We start from the raw sequence: 17,510 nt of genomic DNA, 5'->3' as shown, positions 1-17,510 counted from the left end.
GAAAACTTTTAATTACAGTCTAATAACAACTAGCATTTGATTTACCCTCAATCATGTTACTGCAGATTAAGTTTATCAAGAACATAAAGTTACAGTAATTGTATGAATGTCAGTGTATTATGGGATGGTACTTGAGCATCCACTGTGTCAGCTGATATGGAACTAAAACAACAAAACCCATGAATATAGAAGAGAACAGCTGGAGTGACCAGTATGTCTGAAAGGGTTAGAATGGAAATTATAGAGTTTGTAATCTTAGAAAAAGTTCATTTGTATGATCTCTATTGTATTATTGTATTATTTACATTACTTGTATTGTGCATATATATATATATATATATATATATATATATATATATATTTTTTTTTTTTTTTTTTTTTTAATTCTCTTTACTTCTTCGTTCCATTGTTGGTTGTTTGTGGGATGCTCATCGTGATGGGTCAGTGTGTTTTTCTTGTACTGCTGCTTCAGTAACGAAACAATTTCCTGCAAAGGATCAATAAAGTATCTGTCTGTCTGTCTGTCTGTCTGTCTGTCTGTCTGTCTGTCTGTCTGTCTGTCTATCTATCTATCTATCTATCTATCTATCTATCTATCTATCTATCTATCTATCTATCTATCTATCTATCTATCTATCTATCTATCTATCTATCTATCTATCTATCTATCTATCTCTATTATCCTGTATTGGTCTAATGACAGTCAGGTATATTCTACGTTCACCACAAACACTCCCAGGGTCTGTCCTCTAGGTCATGTTTTAAACACGTGTTCTACAGTCTGCTTCTTTTTCTCTTTCTTTAATTATCTCTACATCAAATAAAAGAAAAACACAACAAGAGAAAAAACATGCAAATCTACAAAAAAAGTTATTTTAGTGTCTTTGTGTCCTTTGTTTAGAGGGATGTTTTGGCCTGAAATATTCTGTTTCCGTTGTGTCCAAAGGTGTGGATGGATGCTGGAACCCAAATATTTTTCTCGTATGCCATCTGTCTGGGCTGCCTCACTGCCCTTGGAAGCTACAACAAATATAACAACAACTGTTACAGGTACTGCAAGGACTCATAATGCAGTTTACTACTGGGTAGATTTGTGTTCCTACTCTGTGGTTTTGTATTTCAGGTTTTAATTTGAAATCACTTTTGGTTTATATTTCAAAGAAGGAACATTTTATTAGTCTTATCACGACTTTTATCTACATACTGTAGACCACGAGTGTCAAACATATGGCCCACGGGTCAAAACCAGCCCACCAAAAGGTCCATTCCAGCCCCTGGGATGAATTTTCAAAATGCAAAAATTAAACAGAAGATATCGACAATTAAAGATGTTAAAATCATTTTAGTTCAGGGGTCACGTAAACACCAATATGTTCTCAAGTGATTCCAACCAGTAAAATACCAAAATAAATCCCAAAAATAATGACAAGTCCAATTTTTTTCTCTTTGTTTTAATGTAAAGAAGTTAACCCTCCGGTATTTCATCCAGCAAGGCCCTTACTAAGCACCAAGCGTGCCTTTTCAGCACACTTGTGGAATAATGTCAAAACATTTTTTCATACAGTTTGTTTTTAATTCTTTTACACTTTTTTTCTTTTTCATCAACTTGAGCCATAAATAAAAATATCAAATACTCAATAATTGTCACATTTTGTAACCCTTTAAATGCCGTGTTTGTAATGTAAACAAACCATTTTTTTGGATGCAAAAAACACAAAAGAATATGTTTTTCAATATGCTACATAAAAAAATGGATCACATATTATTTGATTTTTGCAGCCTGGCACAATGATTAACTCCAGCACTGGTTAATTTGCATGATTATTTTTGGTGCTAGGTCAAATGTTCAAAAATACTAGCATCTGTCACCAAGTGTGAAAAAAAGGCACACCTATAAATCAAACTATTAAATATTATATATTGATTTATTTTTCTGCTCTAATTTGATTTTATTTTTGTAAATCAAGCTCAGCCCAAATCATACATATCAAATGGAAAAAACAGTGCGTTTTAGGCACACATGGGAGACAGATGCTAGTCTTGTAATTTTCTTTTGTTTACAATGTGCAAATTTTACTTGGTGGCCCGAATTTTAAAGATCATGCAAAAATGAACAACTTTTGAATTCAAACCTTATTTAAATTGTGAAAAATAATATGAAGTTTTTTAAAACGAAGTGCAAAGTGTACCTAAAAGGCGCACCCGGATACCGGAGGGTTAAATTACATGAAAAATGTTTATATTTACAAACTAACTTTTCACAGAAAATTGGGAATAATATGCACAATCATGTACAACTTGAAATGTCAGAAGAAAAATAAGTGCAATTTTAACAACATTATTCATGTTACTAAATGTTTTTTTTTTATATTTGTAGATCCACTGTGATCTGCAAGTTGTAATGCACATGTGTAAATGATAAACTCAGGTGTAATATTGCTAAAATTGCACTTATTTGTCTTGAGAAATTTCAGGTTGTTCATGTTATTCACATATTTTTTAAGCATAGTTGTAAATGTAAACATTTTCATATTGTAATTTTACTATTTTCACTCTAAAAAAAAAAAAAAAAGAGAAAAAAATTGAAGTTGTCATTATTTATAGATGATTATGTTGTTATTTTACCGGTCTGACCCACTTCAGATTATATTTGCTGAGTGTGGTCCTCGAACTAAACGTGAGTTTGACACCCCTGCAGTACACTGAAGACTGTTGCCTAAAACTCTTTGCTTATTAAATTGAACGGCCATAATTTCATGTCTCCCTTTCTGTTTTGTTTCCAGGGATTGCCTGTCTCTCTGTTTCCTAAACAGTGGCACCAGTTTCATTGCAGGCTTCGCCATCTTTTCTATCCTGGGTTTTATGTCATATGAGCAGAACGTGCCCATCTCAGAAGTGGCTGAATCTGGTTAGTAATTTTTAACTGTGTATAAATCAACACCAAATATGCACTGTCATAGAATATTTGCCTTAATATGAACAGTAAAAGAAGCAATTTTGAATATAGGGGGTGATTTTTTTGTTGTAGCCACTAAAGCCTATGGATATTTCAGCTATATATAATTTATTGGATAACAATTTACAGTGCATTTTGAAACCTGGTACATGGATGAAGCTTTAAGGGTATAATTAAAGATATCAAAGATTTTTCAGTTCAAACAAATGTGTTACAAAATCAGTTCTGTCAATTTCAAACAACCTGCATTTACAATGTGTTTGAAAGATGCTCAGTATGAAACAAAGACCCTGACCTTTGACCTTTGTTGTCAAAATCTTTACAGTTAATCCATGAGTCCAAGTCAATATTTGTACCATAGTTCAAGCCCAGATGTTTCTGTGATATCACATTTTTAGTGTAAGATGTAGGACAAATGTAAGATATAAGAGGTGCATTGTAAAAACATCTGAACAAATGTAGAATTAGAATGCTCAATCAGTTGTGTATACGAGCCTGTATTCATAATCTGTTATCACATAGTTGTCTACTATGAGTTATGGATTTTTTATGTGCAGACACAATAACAGACCTGTGGCCTTTGCACTGCAAAAATCAAATATAATAATATTTTTTTCGTTTCTTGTCAAAATATCTCATCACACTTAAAATAAGACATAATCACCTAAAGAGTAACTTTTCGGTGAGATATAAGAACTTATTTTTAGACAACAGATCTTGAAAATCTTATTTAAGAAATCTTAAGATAATTTTCACTTGTTCCATTGGCAGATTTTTTTTTTGGCTTAATTCAAGATTTTTTTTTTACTTAATTCAAGCAAAAAAAAAAAAAAAATCTGCCAATGGAAAAAGTGAAAATTATCGAAGATTTTGATTTTTGCAGTGGGATGTTTGGTTCATGTCATCAGTTTATCTTTCATTTCAAGTGAAGAAAAGAAAATTTGTGCAAAATTCAACTTCACTCTTGTGCTTGTAAGAATGGAAAAAAACATGAGGTTATAACAACCTTAATCTTTGATTTCTGACCAACGAAACCTTTTCAGTTTACCTCTGTGTCCAAGTAGATGCTGGTGCTATGAACCATTTTCTCAAACTATTCCTGAGATATCATATTTTAAATGTAATGAGGAATGATGGAAAAATATGTGCCATGGACCCGTCTAAAAAAATTAATTATGTATGTTTTTTAAGCTGGCTCTAGGCCTGTGTTATTGCTGATGTAATGGCTACTGTAGAACTTAGTGTGTTGAAGTGTTTTTACAAGTGATACTGTATGTTATGTACAGTTGCCGAAAAAATTATTAGACCAATTTCTTGTTCATTTTAATGCCTGGTACAACTAATGGTACATTTATTTAGACAAATATAATGATGACAACAAAAACAGCTCATAAGAGTTTAATTTAACCCTTTAACATTAGCCACATCATATTTGATGCATGAGTTTTAAAGCCCTCTACATGATAAGTGTGATGTTTTTTTCCTTGAAAAACCCGATGTATACAATTAAATACATGCAATACATGGATAATCCATCAGGGGGAAGAATCCGTTCATTAATGAGGAAGGAGGCAGAACTTTGCCAATTTTGAAAAGGAATTACCAATTTATTAGACATGTTTGTGTTATATTATGTTTTTGTTCAAAAATAATAATATTTGAGCACTGAGACTTGATGTATCAAATATGATACAAAACTGAAACTCATACATGGAAATTGATATTTAAAAAAATGTTTTTGGTTGTTCAGAAGGACCAATAAAGGCTCCAGTTTCAAAGAACTAGAATTTTCTGTCAATGATTTGATGGTTCAGGCTTTACAGGGTTAAGAGCTGATATCTATCCATTTTCCATGGTTTTCTTGATAGTAACAAAAATCACTTCAGTTCTTACATCAATGGCTATGGCAAAAACAGCGCTTTAAGGCATTCCATGTTTTCTTTTCTGTCTGTTTTAGTCACATGATACACACAGGAGTTAATACTTGATTGCATAACCATTGTTTTTGAAGACTTTTGATGGTCCAATATTTTTTTCCGCGACTGTATGTTCACTGTCATTATCTCTGAGGTTTTACTTAAACTTTCAATTGTATCACAAACATTTCTACAGTAATAATATGACCAGGGCCAGATTAACACTTCATTGTACCCGGGGCAACAATATTCAAGGGCCCCATCATCACAACCCCAGGATCCCTATAATCTGGCAAAATACAGAATAAATTCCAGGAATATATGTAAATATACCCCATACTTCAATATCTAACTATCATCAAATGCATTTTGATGTACAAATGTGTACATGCTCGTAGAACTACAAGTGCACCACTATAGCCTCTTGTCAAGGCCACTCACTTGCATATGCTGATATGAAAACAAAACACATTAGCATCAGTATAATCTAAAATTGATCCACTACATTAGAAAGAGAGGGAAGTGTCCTCCATCTTCACAAAAAATAAATAAGAAACCAGATATTTTCGTTATGCCCGAGCTACCCAGGGCCCTTCAGAGGTTGCGGGCCCCTGGGCAATTGCCCAGTTGCCCATATGGTTAATCCGGGCTTGAATATGACCAATGATGAGCATAAAGGATAAATGGTATCTGTACTCTTTCTAACCCAGGTCCTGGCTTGGCCTTCATAGCTTACCCTCGTGCTGTGTCCATGATGCCGTTCTCTCCTCTATGGGCCTGCTGCTTCTTTATTATGATAGTATTTCTGGGACTAGACAGTCAGGTGAGACCAAATATGCACCCCATACACACACAACATACAAGCAAGTCATATACACACAAATTTGTAACATGTGTGTCTGTCATGTTTAGTTTGTGTGTGTGGAGAGCCTGGTGACAGCCATGGTGGACATGTATCCCTCTACCTTTCGCCGTAAAAACCGCAGAGAGCTCTTCATACTGGCAGTGGCAGTGATATCCTTTCTTTTCGGCCTCATCATGTTGACTGAGGTTGGTCATGTATCATTATCACATTTGAATAGTTTTACAATCGAAAAGTTTCAAAGTTTGTTGTTTGAAAGCTGATTTTTCATAATTAATTCTGAACCATCATAGTAGCAAGGCTCAATATTACAAATGAGATAAATGTATGACATGAGGCTGTGACAGAGTAAATGTCTAATGCTCCATAAATTGTGCAATATAGTTTAGTGTATACAGTGTGTAGTGTTTTTTGTTTGTCTGTTATTGTTGTTAATTTATTATTATTATTATTATTATTATTATTATTATTATTATTATTATTATGCTATGTCTTACTTACTTACTTACTGTTTATTTTTGTTTGTTTTTTTTTGTTGTATAGTCATTGCATTACTATTTTCTGATAAAATTTCTTATGCTGTACATTTGGTGTGAGAGCTTTGCCCAAGAAATCAATAAAGTTCTATGAAATCTAATCTAATCTAATCTAATTTAATTTAATCTAATCTAATATTATCTAGTCTAATCTAATCTAATCTAATATAGTCTAATCTAATCTAATATTATCTAGTCTAATATAATCTAATCTAGTCTAATCCAATCTAATATTGTCTAGTCTAATCTAATATAATCTAGTGTAATCTAATCTAATAATATCTATTCTAATCTAATCTAATCTAATCTAGTCTAATATAATCTAATATTATCTAGTCTAATCTAATCTAATATTATCTAGTCTAATCTAATGTAATCTAATCAAATCTAATCTGATATTATCTAGTCTAATCTAATATAATATAATCTAATATTGTATAATCTAATCTACTCTAATATTATCTAGTCTAATCTAATCTAATCTAATCTAATATTATCTAATCTAATCTAATCTAATATTATCTAGTCTAATCTAATCTAATATAGTCTAATCTAACCTAATCTAATATTATTTAGTCTAATATAATCTAATCTAGTCTAATATAATCTAATATTATCTAGTCTAATCTAATTTAATCTAGTGTAATCTAATCGAATATTATCTATTCTAATCTAATCTAATCTAATCTAGTCTAATATAATCTAATATTATCTAGTCTAATCTAATCTAAAATTATCTAGTCTAATCTAATCTAATATTGTCTACTCTAATGTAATCTAATGTAATCTAATCTAATATTATTTAGTCTAATCTAATCTAATCTATTATTATCTTGTCTAATGTAATGTAATCTAATGTAATCTAATCTAATCTAATCTAATCTAATCTAACAAAAGCAGTGAACCTATGAAACCTGCTGCCAACATAAATAGTGGATTTTTCCAATGTCAGGTCGTTTATTCACTGGAAAAGTCTTCGCTGCACAAAATCAATGGGTAGTTTAACAAAGCATTGTTGCTTTCATCTTCATTTGATGCCTGTTGTGTTTTTGTAGTTATGTTTGAGACGGTTTCTGTCCCCGTAGGGTGGCATGTATATCTTCCAGCTCTTCGACTACTACGCAGCCAGTGGGATGTGCCTGCTCTTCGTGTCTATCTTCGAAACTGTTTGCATTGCTTGGATTTATGGTGAGTCTATTAGTCAGGCTATTCAGAAAGGCATAATGGGGCAATTTACAAGACAAAGGCTTTATTCTCACAAGGCACTATTCATTCTCACACAGTCTCCATAGCATCAGTCCATTACAAAACATCCAGATTTTTTTGTTATTATTGTTGTCTGTTGGACACACATAAACTTGGGAAGAAGTGGTATTTCAAGCAAATGGTTTACTGTAATTTTCCAGTTTGGGACAAATAAATAAAGTACATCTATCTATCTATCTATCTATCTATCTATCTATCTATCTATCTATCTATCTATCTATCTATCTATCTATCTATCTATCTATCTATCTATCTATCTATCATCCACCCACCCACCCATCCATCCATCCATCCATCCATCCCACAGAAGCTGAATAAAGGCACCTGAAAATAAAGTAAATTAACCCTTTCATGTATGAACTATAAGAATCTTAATCAAGATTTTTTTTCCTGAGTGTTTTCATTCCTCTTTAGGCATGAAAAAAGCAGTGCGACTGAAAATTTTCCTACAAACCTATTTTTCATGGAGTTGCAAAATGTCCACTCAGCTGGACACCATGAGTTTAAATTTTCAAGCTAAGAAACATTTTTTGAATTTATTTAATTATTTTATTTTCCTTTAACATGTATTTACTGATATAGTGGGTGAAAACTATTAAATAAAAACATTTTTAATGCTCCTAATCAGACGTTTTCTCACATTTTAACGTACTCCAATACTAGCCACTACACACTTCATGGAGATTATAGGGGAAAAAACCCTTTTTCTTCAAAAAACAAAACTGTTAATTACAGTCTAATAACAATAACAAGCAATTAATTTACACTCAAACATGTTACTGTAGATCGGGTTTATCAAGAACAACAAAGTCACAGTAATAGTATGAATTGCAGTCTATGGGGATGATACATTAGCGTCTACTGTGTTGTCTGATATGGAACTAAAACAACAAAATTCATGAATATACAAGAGAACAGCTGTAGAATAACTGTCCACTGTAGTGACCACTATGCATGAAAGGGTAAAACAGAGGTTATAGTTGTGAACTTTCAGCTTCTTTCATTCATTTTTTTTTTTTTATCTATGCTGCTGAACAGATTGAATCCTGACATAATAAATGAAGGTTAGATATTAATAATAAACGCCGCTCCTCCATTTCCCACATCTTTTCCTGATTATAGGTGCCGACCGTTTCTATGACAACATCGAGGATATGATTGGCTATCGCCCTGGGCCTGTCATCAAATACTGCTGGCTTTTTTTCACCCCTGCAACATGCTTTGTGGGTATCACACTCATTCAAGACACTGATGTTGGCTCCTTAGATTAGAATATGAGCGCCCTCTGATGGCCAATGTTGAGAATGCATTTCAATCAAACAGTTATACTTCTTAAAATTGAAGTTTATGTTTTCTATAGAGTCAGAGATCATCATAAACTACAGTAAACCATTACTAAAATTAAATCTGAAATCTCTGTATCTGTTTCCAGGGTACCTTTGCTTTCTCCTTAATCAAATACTCACCTCTGAAGTACAACAATGAATATGAATATCCATGGTGGGGTCACGGTATTGGCTGGATCCTGGCCCTGTCCTCGATGCTGTGTATTCCTCTATGGGCGGCATTTAAACTGTACAACACACCTGGGACACTCAAAGAGGTAATAGAACTGTCAGCACCAACACTACCTTATCATTTCACATCATTACAAAGGAATTAATCAAGAAAAAACAATCGTGTCATAATAGGTATATTGTAGTACTATTAGTAGATGGTCAAATTAGGATTTTTTTTTTTTTTTAGTATTAGTATCAGATGTATTTACCCACATGTCTACATAGTTGTTCACTGCTGGTTTCATGACCAATATTTTAACACATTTACATGAGCCTAACATTTTCCAAGCAGATGTTTCTTCTAAAAGTCTTGCAGAATAAAATTATATTATACTGGAAAAGAGGATGATAATAGGACAGTGTTTTTCAACCTTGGGGTCAGGACCCCACGTGGGGTCGCCTGAAATATCTAGTAATTGATAAAAAAAAAAAAAAAAAAAAATACTAATAAAAATATATGGTGAGTTGAGAGAGACAATCATAAACTGTGAGTCTGAAACTGAAGCACTGTGGTACTGTGTATCTTTCAAATGTTCATTGTGGTCGGTTTCAGATGCTGCAGCTCTTTCATAACTCATAGTTTGAGTTCTTGTTTGTTCAGTATTAATTATCAGCCTTGTAAATCCAAGCTGGACTGATTGTACATATCCTGACCAAGGAAAATAAAATTCTCACTTTGTGCAGTAATCTACACCTGGCTTTTCTGCCTCTGTCCATAATAATATACATTATATAGATTAAATGTCATCTAAAATTAACATTTATTTGCAACATAGTATAGCAAATTACTACATGATCAAAAACTAATAAATTTAGCACAAAATGTCTCTGTTTTGAACGTCTGGGGTCACCAGAAATTTGTGATGTTGAAATGGAGTCATGAGACGAAAAAGGTTGGGAACCACTGTTATAGGAATTCATTGTATGTAGAGAGAAATATAATTTCAGTCAATCAATCAATCAATCAATCAATCAATCTTTTTTTTTTTTATATAACACCACATCATAACAAAAGTTATCTCATAACACTTCACATTTAGAGCTGGTCTAAACCAGGCTCTTAGTTGGAAGGATGGTTTGGTATATCACCATCGTAATCATGGCATTTTTTTATTTATTTATTTTTTTTATTCTGTGTTTGTCTGACATTAAAATGGATCTAAAACCTGCAGACATACCTGTAGTCATGCAATATGAAACATATGGGGATATTCTATGAAACCTCCAGAATCATAAGACTCATCTTGAATTTTTTTTTTTTTTTCTCCATTTTGAACACTGGTCTTCAAGCAAAATACTTCCAAAATAAAAGTGGTGAAACTACTATATTTCTAAATTTGGGTCACTAATAAGGAAAAAAATAGGTCAAAAGTGCTATTTGGCTATAGCTTTCAACATACTGTATTGGGTCAAAATTAGAAATTCTGTGAATCAATGGCAGAATTGGTTTATATTCAAAAGGAGCCCTTATCTCTGAGCCACCAGATATACTTTCAGACACTGTTTTTTCATTAAAATACATTCACTTTTTAGATTTCACCTAGTATAAAATTTACAAAATCTGTTAAACAAATGAAACTTAATCATATACACTATATTGCCAAAAGTATTTGCTCACCTGCTTTGACTCGCATATGAATTTCAGTGCCATCCCATTCCTAGTCTATGTGGTTCAATATGACGTGGGTCCACCCTTTGCAGCTATAACAGCTTCAACTCTTCTGGGAAGGCTGTCCACAAGGTTTAGGAGTGTGTTCATGGGAATTTTGGACCATTCTTCTAGAAGCGCATTTGTGAGGTCACACACTGATGTTGGACAGAAGGCCTGGCTCTCAGTCTCCGCTCTAATTCATCCCAAAGGTGTTCTATGGGGTTGAGGTCAGGACTCTGTGCAGGCCAGTCCAGTTCATCCACACCAGACTCTGTCATCCATGTCTTTATGGACCTTGCTTTGTGCACTGGTGCACAGTCATGTTGGAAGAGGAAGGGGCCAGCTCCAAACTGTTCCCACAAAGTTGGGAGCATGGAATTGTCCAAAATGTCTTGGTATGCTGAAGCATTCCCAATTCCTTTCACTGGAACTAAGGGGCCAAGCCCAGCTCCTGAAAAACAACCCCACACCATAATCCCCCCTCCACCAAACTTTACACTTGGCACAATGCAGTCTGACAAGTATCGTTCTCCTTGCAACCGCCAAACCCAGACCCGTCCATCAGATTGCCAGATGGAGAAGCGCGATTGGTCACTCCAGAGAAGGTACCTCCACTGCTCTAGAGTCCAGTGGCGGCGTGCTTTACACCACTGCATCCGGTGCTTTGCATTGCACTTTATGATGTACGGCTTGGATGCAGCTGCTCGGCCATGGAAACCCATTCCATGAAGCTCTCTGCACACTGTTCTTGAGCTAATCTGAAGGCCACATGAAGTTTGGAGGTCTGTAGCAATTGACTCTGCAGAAAGTTGGCGACCTCTTTGCACTATGCACCTCAGCATCCGCTGACCGCGCTCCGTCAGTTTACGTGGCCTACCACTTCGTGGCTGAGTTGCTGTCGTTCCCAAACACTTCCACTTTCTTATAATACAGCTGACATTTGACTGTGGAATATTTAGGAGCGAGGAAATTTCACGACTGGATTTGTTGCACAGGTGGCATCCTATCACAGTTCCACGCTGGAATTCACTGAGCTCCTGAGAGCGACCCATTCTGTCACAAATGTTTGTAAAAGCAGTCTGCATGCCTAGGTGCTTGATTTTATACACCTGTGGCCATGGAAGTGATTGGAACACCTGATTCTGATTATTTGGATGGGTGAGCCAATACTTTTGGCAATATAGTGTATCTTGCAAACATGAGCCAACCAGCACTTTGTCATTTGTGTCCCAGTGCATCTTGTAAAGTTTATACCTGATTCTGGATTAGTATCTTAAACTTGGCTAAGGATCATTTCCTGTTAAACACCATGTCATCTACCCTTCTAATATCTGGTATTACTGTCAGGAAAAGCAAACTGCTCAACAAAAATGTTTATGTGATCGTCCTCATGACAAATACTCAAACATTATGACACAAACCATATTTGTTTTTGTTTTTTTCAGCGCCTTGCTCTCCTCACGACTGCTTCCAGTGAGTTACCCAAGACAAAGCTGGAACAGGAGAGGCTGGTGGCCGTGTATGGTGCAGAAGGTGACACCCTCCATCAGAAAGCACCTCCCACTAAGGACGGTTACTTCCCTGTTGATGAAAAAGAATCTCATTGCTAGAATCAGTGCCTTGACGGGGTCCGGTGTCACTCCTTGGCAGTGAATTTCTGCCTGGCCCCATACCAAGAATACCTCACCAGATAAGGTAGATAAAACAGGCCCAGATGCAGACTAAGACTCACCTGACCTGTAACTCCTGATCTGCTGCTGGAGCTTTCATTTTTGTACTGTGCCTTCAACATTTAATGGCATCACTGTCTTTACATCCCCTTTGGGAGACTTGGTGACCATTGCATTTACCATTGGCTGTGTCATATGTACCTTTGGAAAAAAAAAAAAAAAGGCGTTCATAGTTTTTACACAGTGGCTAAGAATCTACTTTTGATCATGTTTGCTTTCTAAGGAAGCATTTCTTCTGTTGTGGACATGTTCAGGGTTGAATCAGTCAAAAAGGACATTCCAGTTATTCATTACATCTAACTGTCTGCTTTAGTTGCATCACATGTGTTGCATAACATGTGAGCACAGATGAATTCATGCTAAATGCTAACTTGAGTTTTTAGATGCACACCCTGAACACGAGTGCATTTTGTTGTGACTTTATTACAGTCATGGTAGCAGCACTTTTTCATTGTATTGTATCTCAGGTGAAATATCCTGACAATACCATTGTGCTTGAGAATGCAAGAAAGACTTCTGCTGAACTGATCAAAATTCAACAATTACATTTCACTGTCTTATTTGATATTAATGTTATGTCTTCATTTGCTTTAATGACAGTTTTGCAGAGTTGCATAAAGATGTTATGTATGAGTAGTCTACTGAGTAATCAAATCAATGACATAATTCTTATTTAGTCTCAGTTTTGCCTTGTCTTTACTGAATCTTTGAAATTAATTGAATTAAACTGTAGCACTTAATGAAACAATTATACCTCTTAGATAAAATGATCAACCCAGGCGTCATACATTCCAAAAAAGAAAATAACTGTCCTTTTTGTTTAAGGAACATGCTGTAAGCCTATGTTTCTATAGATGTTGACATGAATATATAATTAGTGATATAGGAAATGCTTTTACATTTGTAACTTTTGTATGCTAAAAATATTTTTATGACTGTATAAACATGCCATCATTATCAGTTGCATTGAATGTATTTTCATATATACACGCACACGCATTTATATATATACATTTACAGTATATATATTATGTACAAGAAATCAGATTTACATGTGTTACTGTGCATCATTTTTGATCTGTCTTTTAGCAATAGAGTCACCATATATAATGAAATATCCTAAAATAACACCACATTGTCTTCGTCTGATTTTTTTCTCTAAGAAAATTAAAATATTGAATTATAATGTTTAAGTCTTTTTATTGTACATGTCATTTAATGTGCAATCATCAAAAATGTGTGCATTTTTATACTGTTGTTATGCCTGTGGTTTTTAATGGAGGTTTCTTTTCTTTTTCTACTTCTTTTAAATATCTTTGACATGCACTTCAATGGCTTTATTTCCAAGGTCCTCAAACCTTCATATCATCAGAATGCTTGCTGTGTTATGTCAGAATAAGGATTCATGACGTTATTCCAGAACTGATATTTTAAAGGTATTGCTATAACAGTAGCTTTTAGCCCGAGGAAACAGCAAAGTACTCAGAAAATGTATATTATCAGGAATTGCTGGTGAAGTTCCTTTTATAAAATGAAGTAATATGTTTCAATGAATGTTACTTAAATTTTAAAGCGTCATCAGGTTGGAATGCAGTTCGAAACTGTTGCAGGATATTTGCAAAGTTCAATTTTATTTTAATGCTGTAATATTATAACTTTCGATATTATAACTGATCTCTGTTACATAATTCAGGCTAAATGTAGCTCTCAGATCAAATGTTTTGAAGGTAATTCCACCTATGTGGATCTTGTTTTATCTGGGCTCTTTGTTGTTTTTTTTTCTTTCATCTCTTTTCAAAAGGATAAGATCATGTTCTCCAAGTCACTGTGGGAGATTCTCCTGCAGAACAATACTGCAGCAGCCAAAAGAAAAAAATGCAGTGGACTGAGGGCTTCAAAATAAATGCAATGTATTCAGTGCTTTCTTACTATTAAATTAAAGTGGAAAAAATAAAATAAAATAAAATAATAATAACAATAATAATGATGATGATACTACTACTATTACTACTACTACTACTACTACTACTACTACTAATAATAATAATAATAATAATAATAATAATAATAATTAGAAGAAGAAGAAGAAGAAGAAGAAGAAGAAGAAGAAGAAGAGGAAGAAGAAGAAGAGTTAATGTTACCACTTAATATCAGTTTTTAGACTACTGAATACATCAACATCATCTCACACGTACAGAATGCTTCTTTTGTGCCTGTGCAGTCATACAAAGTCTATGCACCCTCCGTAAGTGAATTACATAATTGTTAAAATTAAATATAACATATTCAAAAGCAAAAAAAAAATCACAATGCAGCTAATGGTACCAGTTTGGATAAAACATACGTACATACAGACAGACATAAGTAAATATTATACAGTGAACCTAAATGGTCTGAGGTTTGACCATAAGATGCCTACAAATTCATGTAAAAAATAGATACTGATAGTGTGTGGTTACATAAGAATCATATTTCCTTTCTGTAAATATGAGAAGTGATACCTTGAAAGTACTGACTCATTACTTTAATAATAAATATACCAGAGATCCATTTCCAGCTCCAAAAGTAAACTTTAAAAAGTCTTCAGAATTTTTATGATTTTCTTGGTGATCCTCCAAAAAGTTTCCCCAAACATCACCTTGTGCCTTTAGAGAATGATAATGTAAACAGCACAAATCACATGGAATGTTATTTTTAATTCTGATCCGGTAGACTTCCACATGTGGTCCTGAATCAGATACAGATCTGATGCATCGCAGAATTTGACCAGTCATATTAGAGTTGACAGAATATTACTTTAATGTCACTAAAGATTGAGGTTCATCACAACTTTGCCTTCAAAGCAGTGAAAGAAATCACTGCAGTAAATGAAACATGCACATAAATAAAGCTGTGAAATAAATCCAAAAACATAATAGTTACAGCAACACTTATAACATCATTTTAGCCATTTTTGGAGTAACACAAGTTTGGTTTTCATTGAATTTACTGTCTTGGTTTTTCTTTTTAAAACTCTACATGTTTCTGAGGTACATTAAAGAACAATTAGAAGCACTGCATTGGTTTCAAAGACTTTTATTGACAAAGAAATCACATTTAATCAAAGAATCCATTCATGTCATTCCCTTAACTTTTGGCCACGGCTGTACAGAGTTTTAAGTGAGATTCAGATGCAACAAGATAAGGTAAGGTAGGACAAGGTAAGGCAAGGCAAGGCAAGGTAAGGTAAGGTAAGGTAAGGTAAGGTAAGGTAAGATAGGATAAGATAGGATAAGATAGGATAAGATAAGATAAGATAAGATAAGATAAGATAAGATGAGATGAGATGAGAAGAGAAGAGAAGAGAAGAGAAGAGAAGAGAAGAGAAGAGAAGAGAAGAGAAGAGAAGAGAAGAGAAGAGAAGAGAAGAGAAGAGAAGAGAAGAGAAGAGAAGAGAAGAGAAGAGAAGAGAAGAGAAGAGAAGAGAAGAGATAAAATAAGGTAAGATAAGATAAAATAAAATAAGGTAAGATAAGACAAGACAAGATAAGATAAGATAAGATAAGATAAGATAAGATGAGATGAGATGGGATGAGATGAGATAAGATGAGACAAGATAAAAAAAATTAAAATTAGGTAAGATACAATAAAATAAGGTAAGATAAGATAAGATAAGATAAGATAAGATAAGATAAGATAAGATAAGATAAGATAAGATAAGATAAGATGAGATAAAATAAGGTAAGATCAGATAAGATAAAATAAGATAAGATGAGATAAGATGAGATAAGATGAGATGAGATAAAATAAAATAAAACCAAACAAAAAAAGGTAAGATCAGATAAGAAAATAAGGTACGATAAGATAAGATAAGATAAGATGAGATGAGATGAGATGAGATGAGATGAGATGAGATGAGACGAGATGAGATAAAATAAAATAAGGTAAGATAAGATAAGATAAGATAAGATAAGATAAAATAAAATAAGGTAAGATAAGATAAGATGAGATGAGATGAGATGAGATAAGATTAGATAAAATAAAATAAAATAAAATAAGGTAAGATCAGATAAGATAAAATAAGATAAGATAAGATAAGATAAGATAAGATAAGATAAGATAAGATAAGATAAGATAAGATAAGATAAGCATGTACAGAAATAACAGGAGCCAGGTGTGGAGTATAACACAAGGGAGAGTCAAAAAGTTCTCAGACAAATGTAATTAAAAGTTTTATTTAGCAAAATAACAACATTATTTTTTCCACTCCATTGGAGTCTGAACCCTTTTACCTTCTATGTTTCCATCAGTAGATTCCTTCATTGTAGAATTGCTGGGGCTGTCTTTGACACAGTCTTTGACATTTGTCTGACAACTTTTAGACTCTCCCTCATACTACAGCAGTAAAATAATACAGTATAATACAACTTACAGTGGTACGTTCACCAAATATTAGGACTTGTACAGAAAGTAAAGATCTGAACACTTATGACACCACTGCATTTGTGTCTGTGTGTCACAGTTCACACTGGAATCGAGCAGACAAACGGATCTGAAAAAAGCAATAATTCTATGAGATTGAATTTAAAATCAAAGCAAATCAAATTTTATTTATATAGCGCCAAATCATAACAAAAGTTATCTTATGATGCTTTACATATGGAGTTGGTCGAAACCAGACTCTAAGCCAATTTACAGAAACCCAACAGAATCCTCCAGGAGCAAACACTTGTGAGTGGTGACAGTGGTGAGGAAAAACTTCCTTTTAACAGCAGAAACCTGGAGCAGACCCAGACTCCTGGAGGATGGACGTCTGCCTTGACCAGTTGGGGTTAAAGAGAGAGAGTAAAGGAGGAGAAAAAGAGAGAGCAATAGAGATAGAGAGAGACTGGGGGAGAGGGGGAGAAGGGGGGAAGTAGGGGGAGAGACATGGATGCAGCTGATGTGCAGAAAACTGAACTGAAACTGACAAAAGTAGATCAACTGGTGTTAGTATAATTACGAGAAACCAGAACAAAGGTCCATGACTGTTAATACTACTACTACAAATACAAG

General features: G+C 33.9%; 1 protein-coding gene across 2 annotated transcripts in view; it reads left to right on the top strand.

The window, feature by feature from the left end:
* slc6a13 (solute carrier family 6 member 13) overlaps window positions 1-13,671 on the top strand; it is a 43,080-nt gene extending 29,409 nt beyond the window's left edge. For both annotated transcript variants that reach the window (XM_030137324.1, XM_030137325.1), the window contains exons 8-15: window positions 947-1,050; window positions 2,784-2,908; window positions 5,583-5,695; window positions 5,785-5,922; window positions 7,356-7,458; window positions 8,659-8,759; window positions 8,969-9,139; window positions 12,192-13,671. In XM_030137324.1, coding sequence (XP_029993184.1) covers window positions 947-1,050; window positions 2,784-2,908; window positions 5,583-5,695; window positions 5,785-5,922; window positions 7,356-7,458; window positions 8,659-8,759; window positions 8,969-9,139; window positions 12,192-12,356 — 1,020 coding nt within the window. In that variant the 3' untranslated portion in view covers window positions 12,357-13,671. The remainder of the gene's footprint in view (window positions 1-946; window positions 1,051-2,783; window positions 2,909-5,582; window positions 5,696-5,784; window positions 5,923-7,355; window positions 7,459-8,658; window positions 8,760-8,968; window positions 9,140-12,191) is intronic.
* Window positions 13,672-17,510: the final 3,839 nt, after the last annotated feature.

The sequence above is a fragment of the Sphaeramia orbicularis genome, chromosome 6 (genome assembly GCF_902148855.1).
Source record: "Sphaeramia orbicularis chromosome 6, fSphaOr1.1, whole genome shotgun sequence".
NCBI classification, from domain to species: domain Eukaryota; kingdom Metazoa; phylum Chordata; class Actinopteri; order Kurtiformes; family Apogonidae; genus Sphaeramia; species Sphaeramia orbicularis.
The sequence above is the reverse complement of the archived record's forward strand: the minus strand, read 5'-3'. Positions and strand labels throughout refer to the sequence as shown.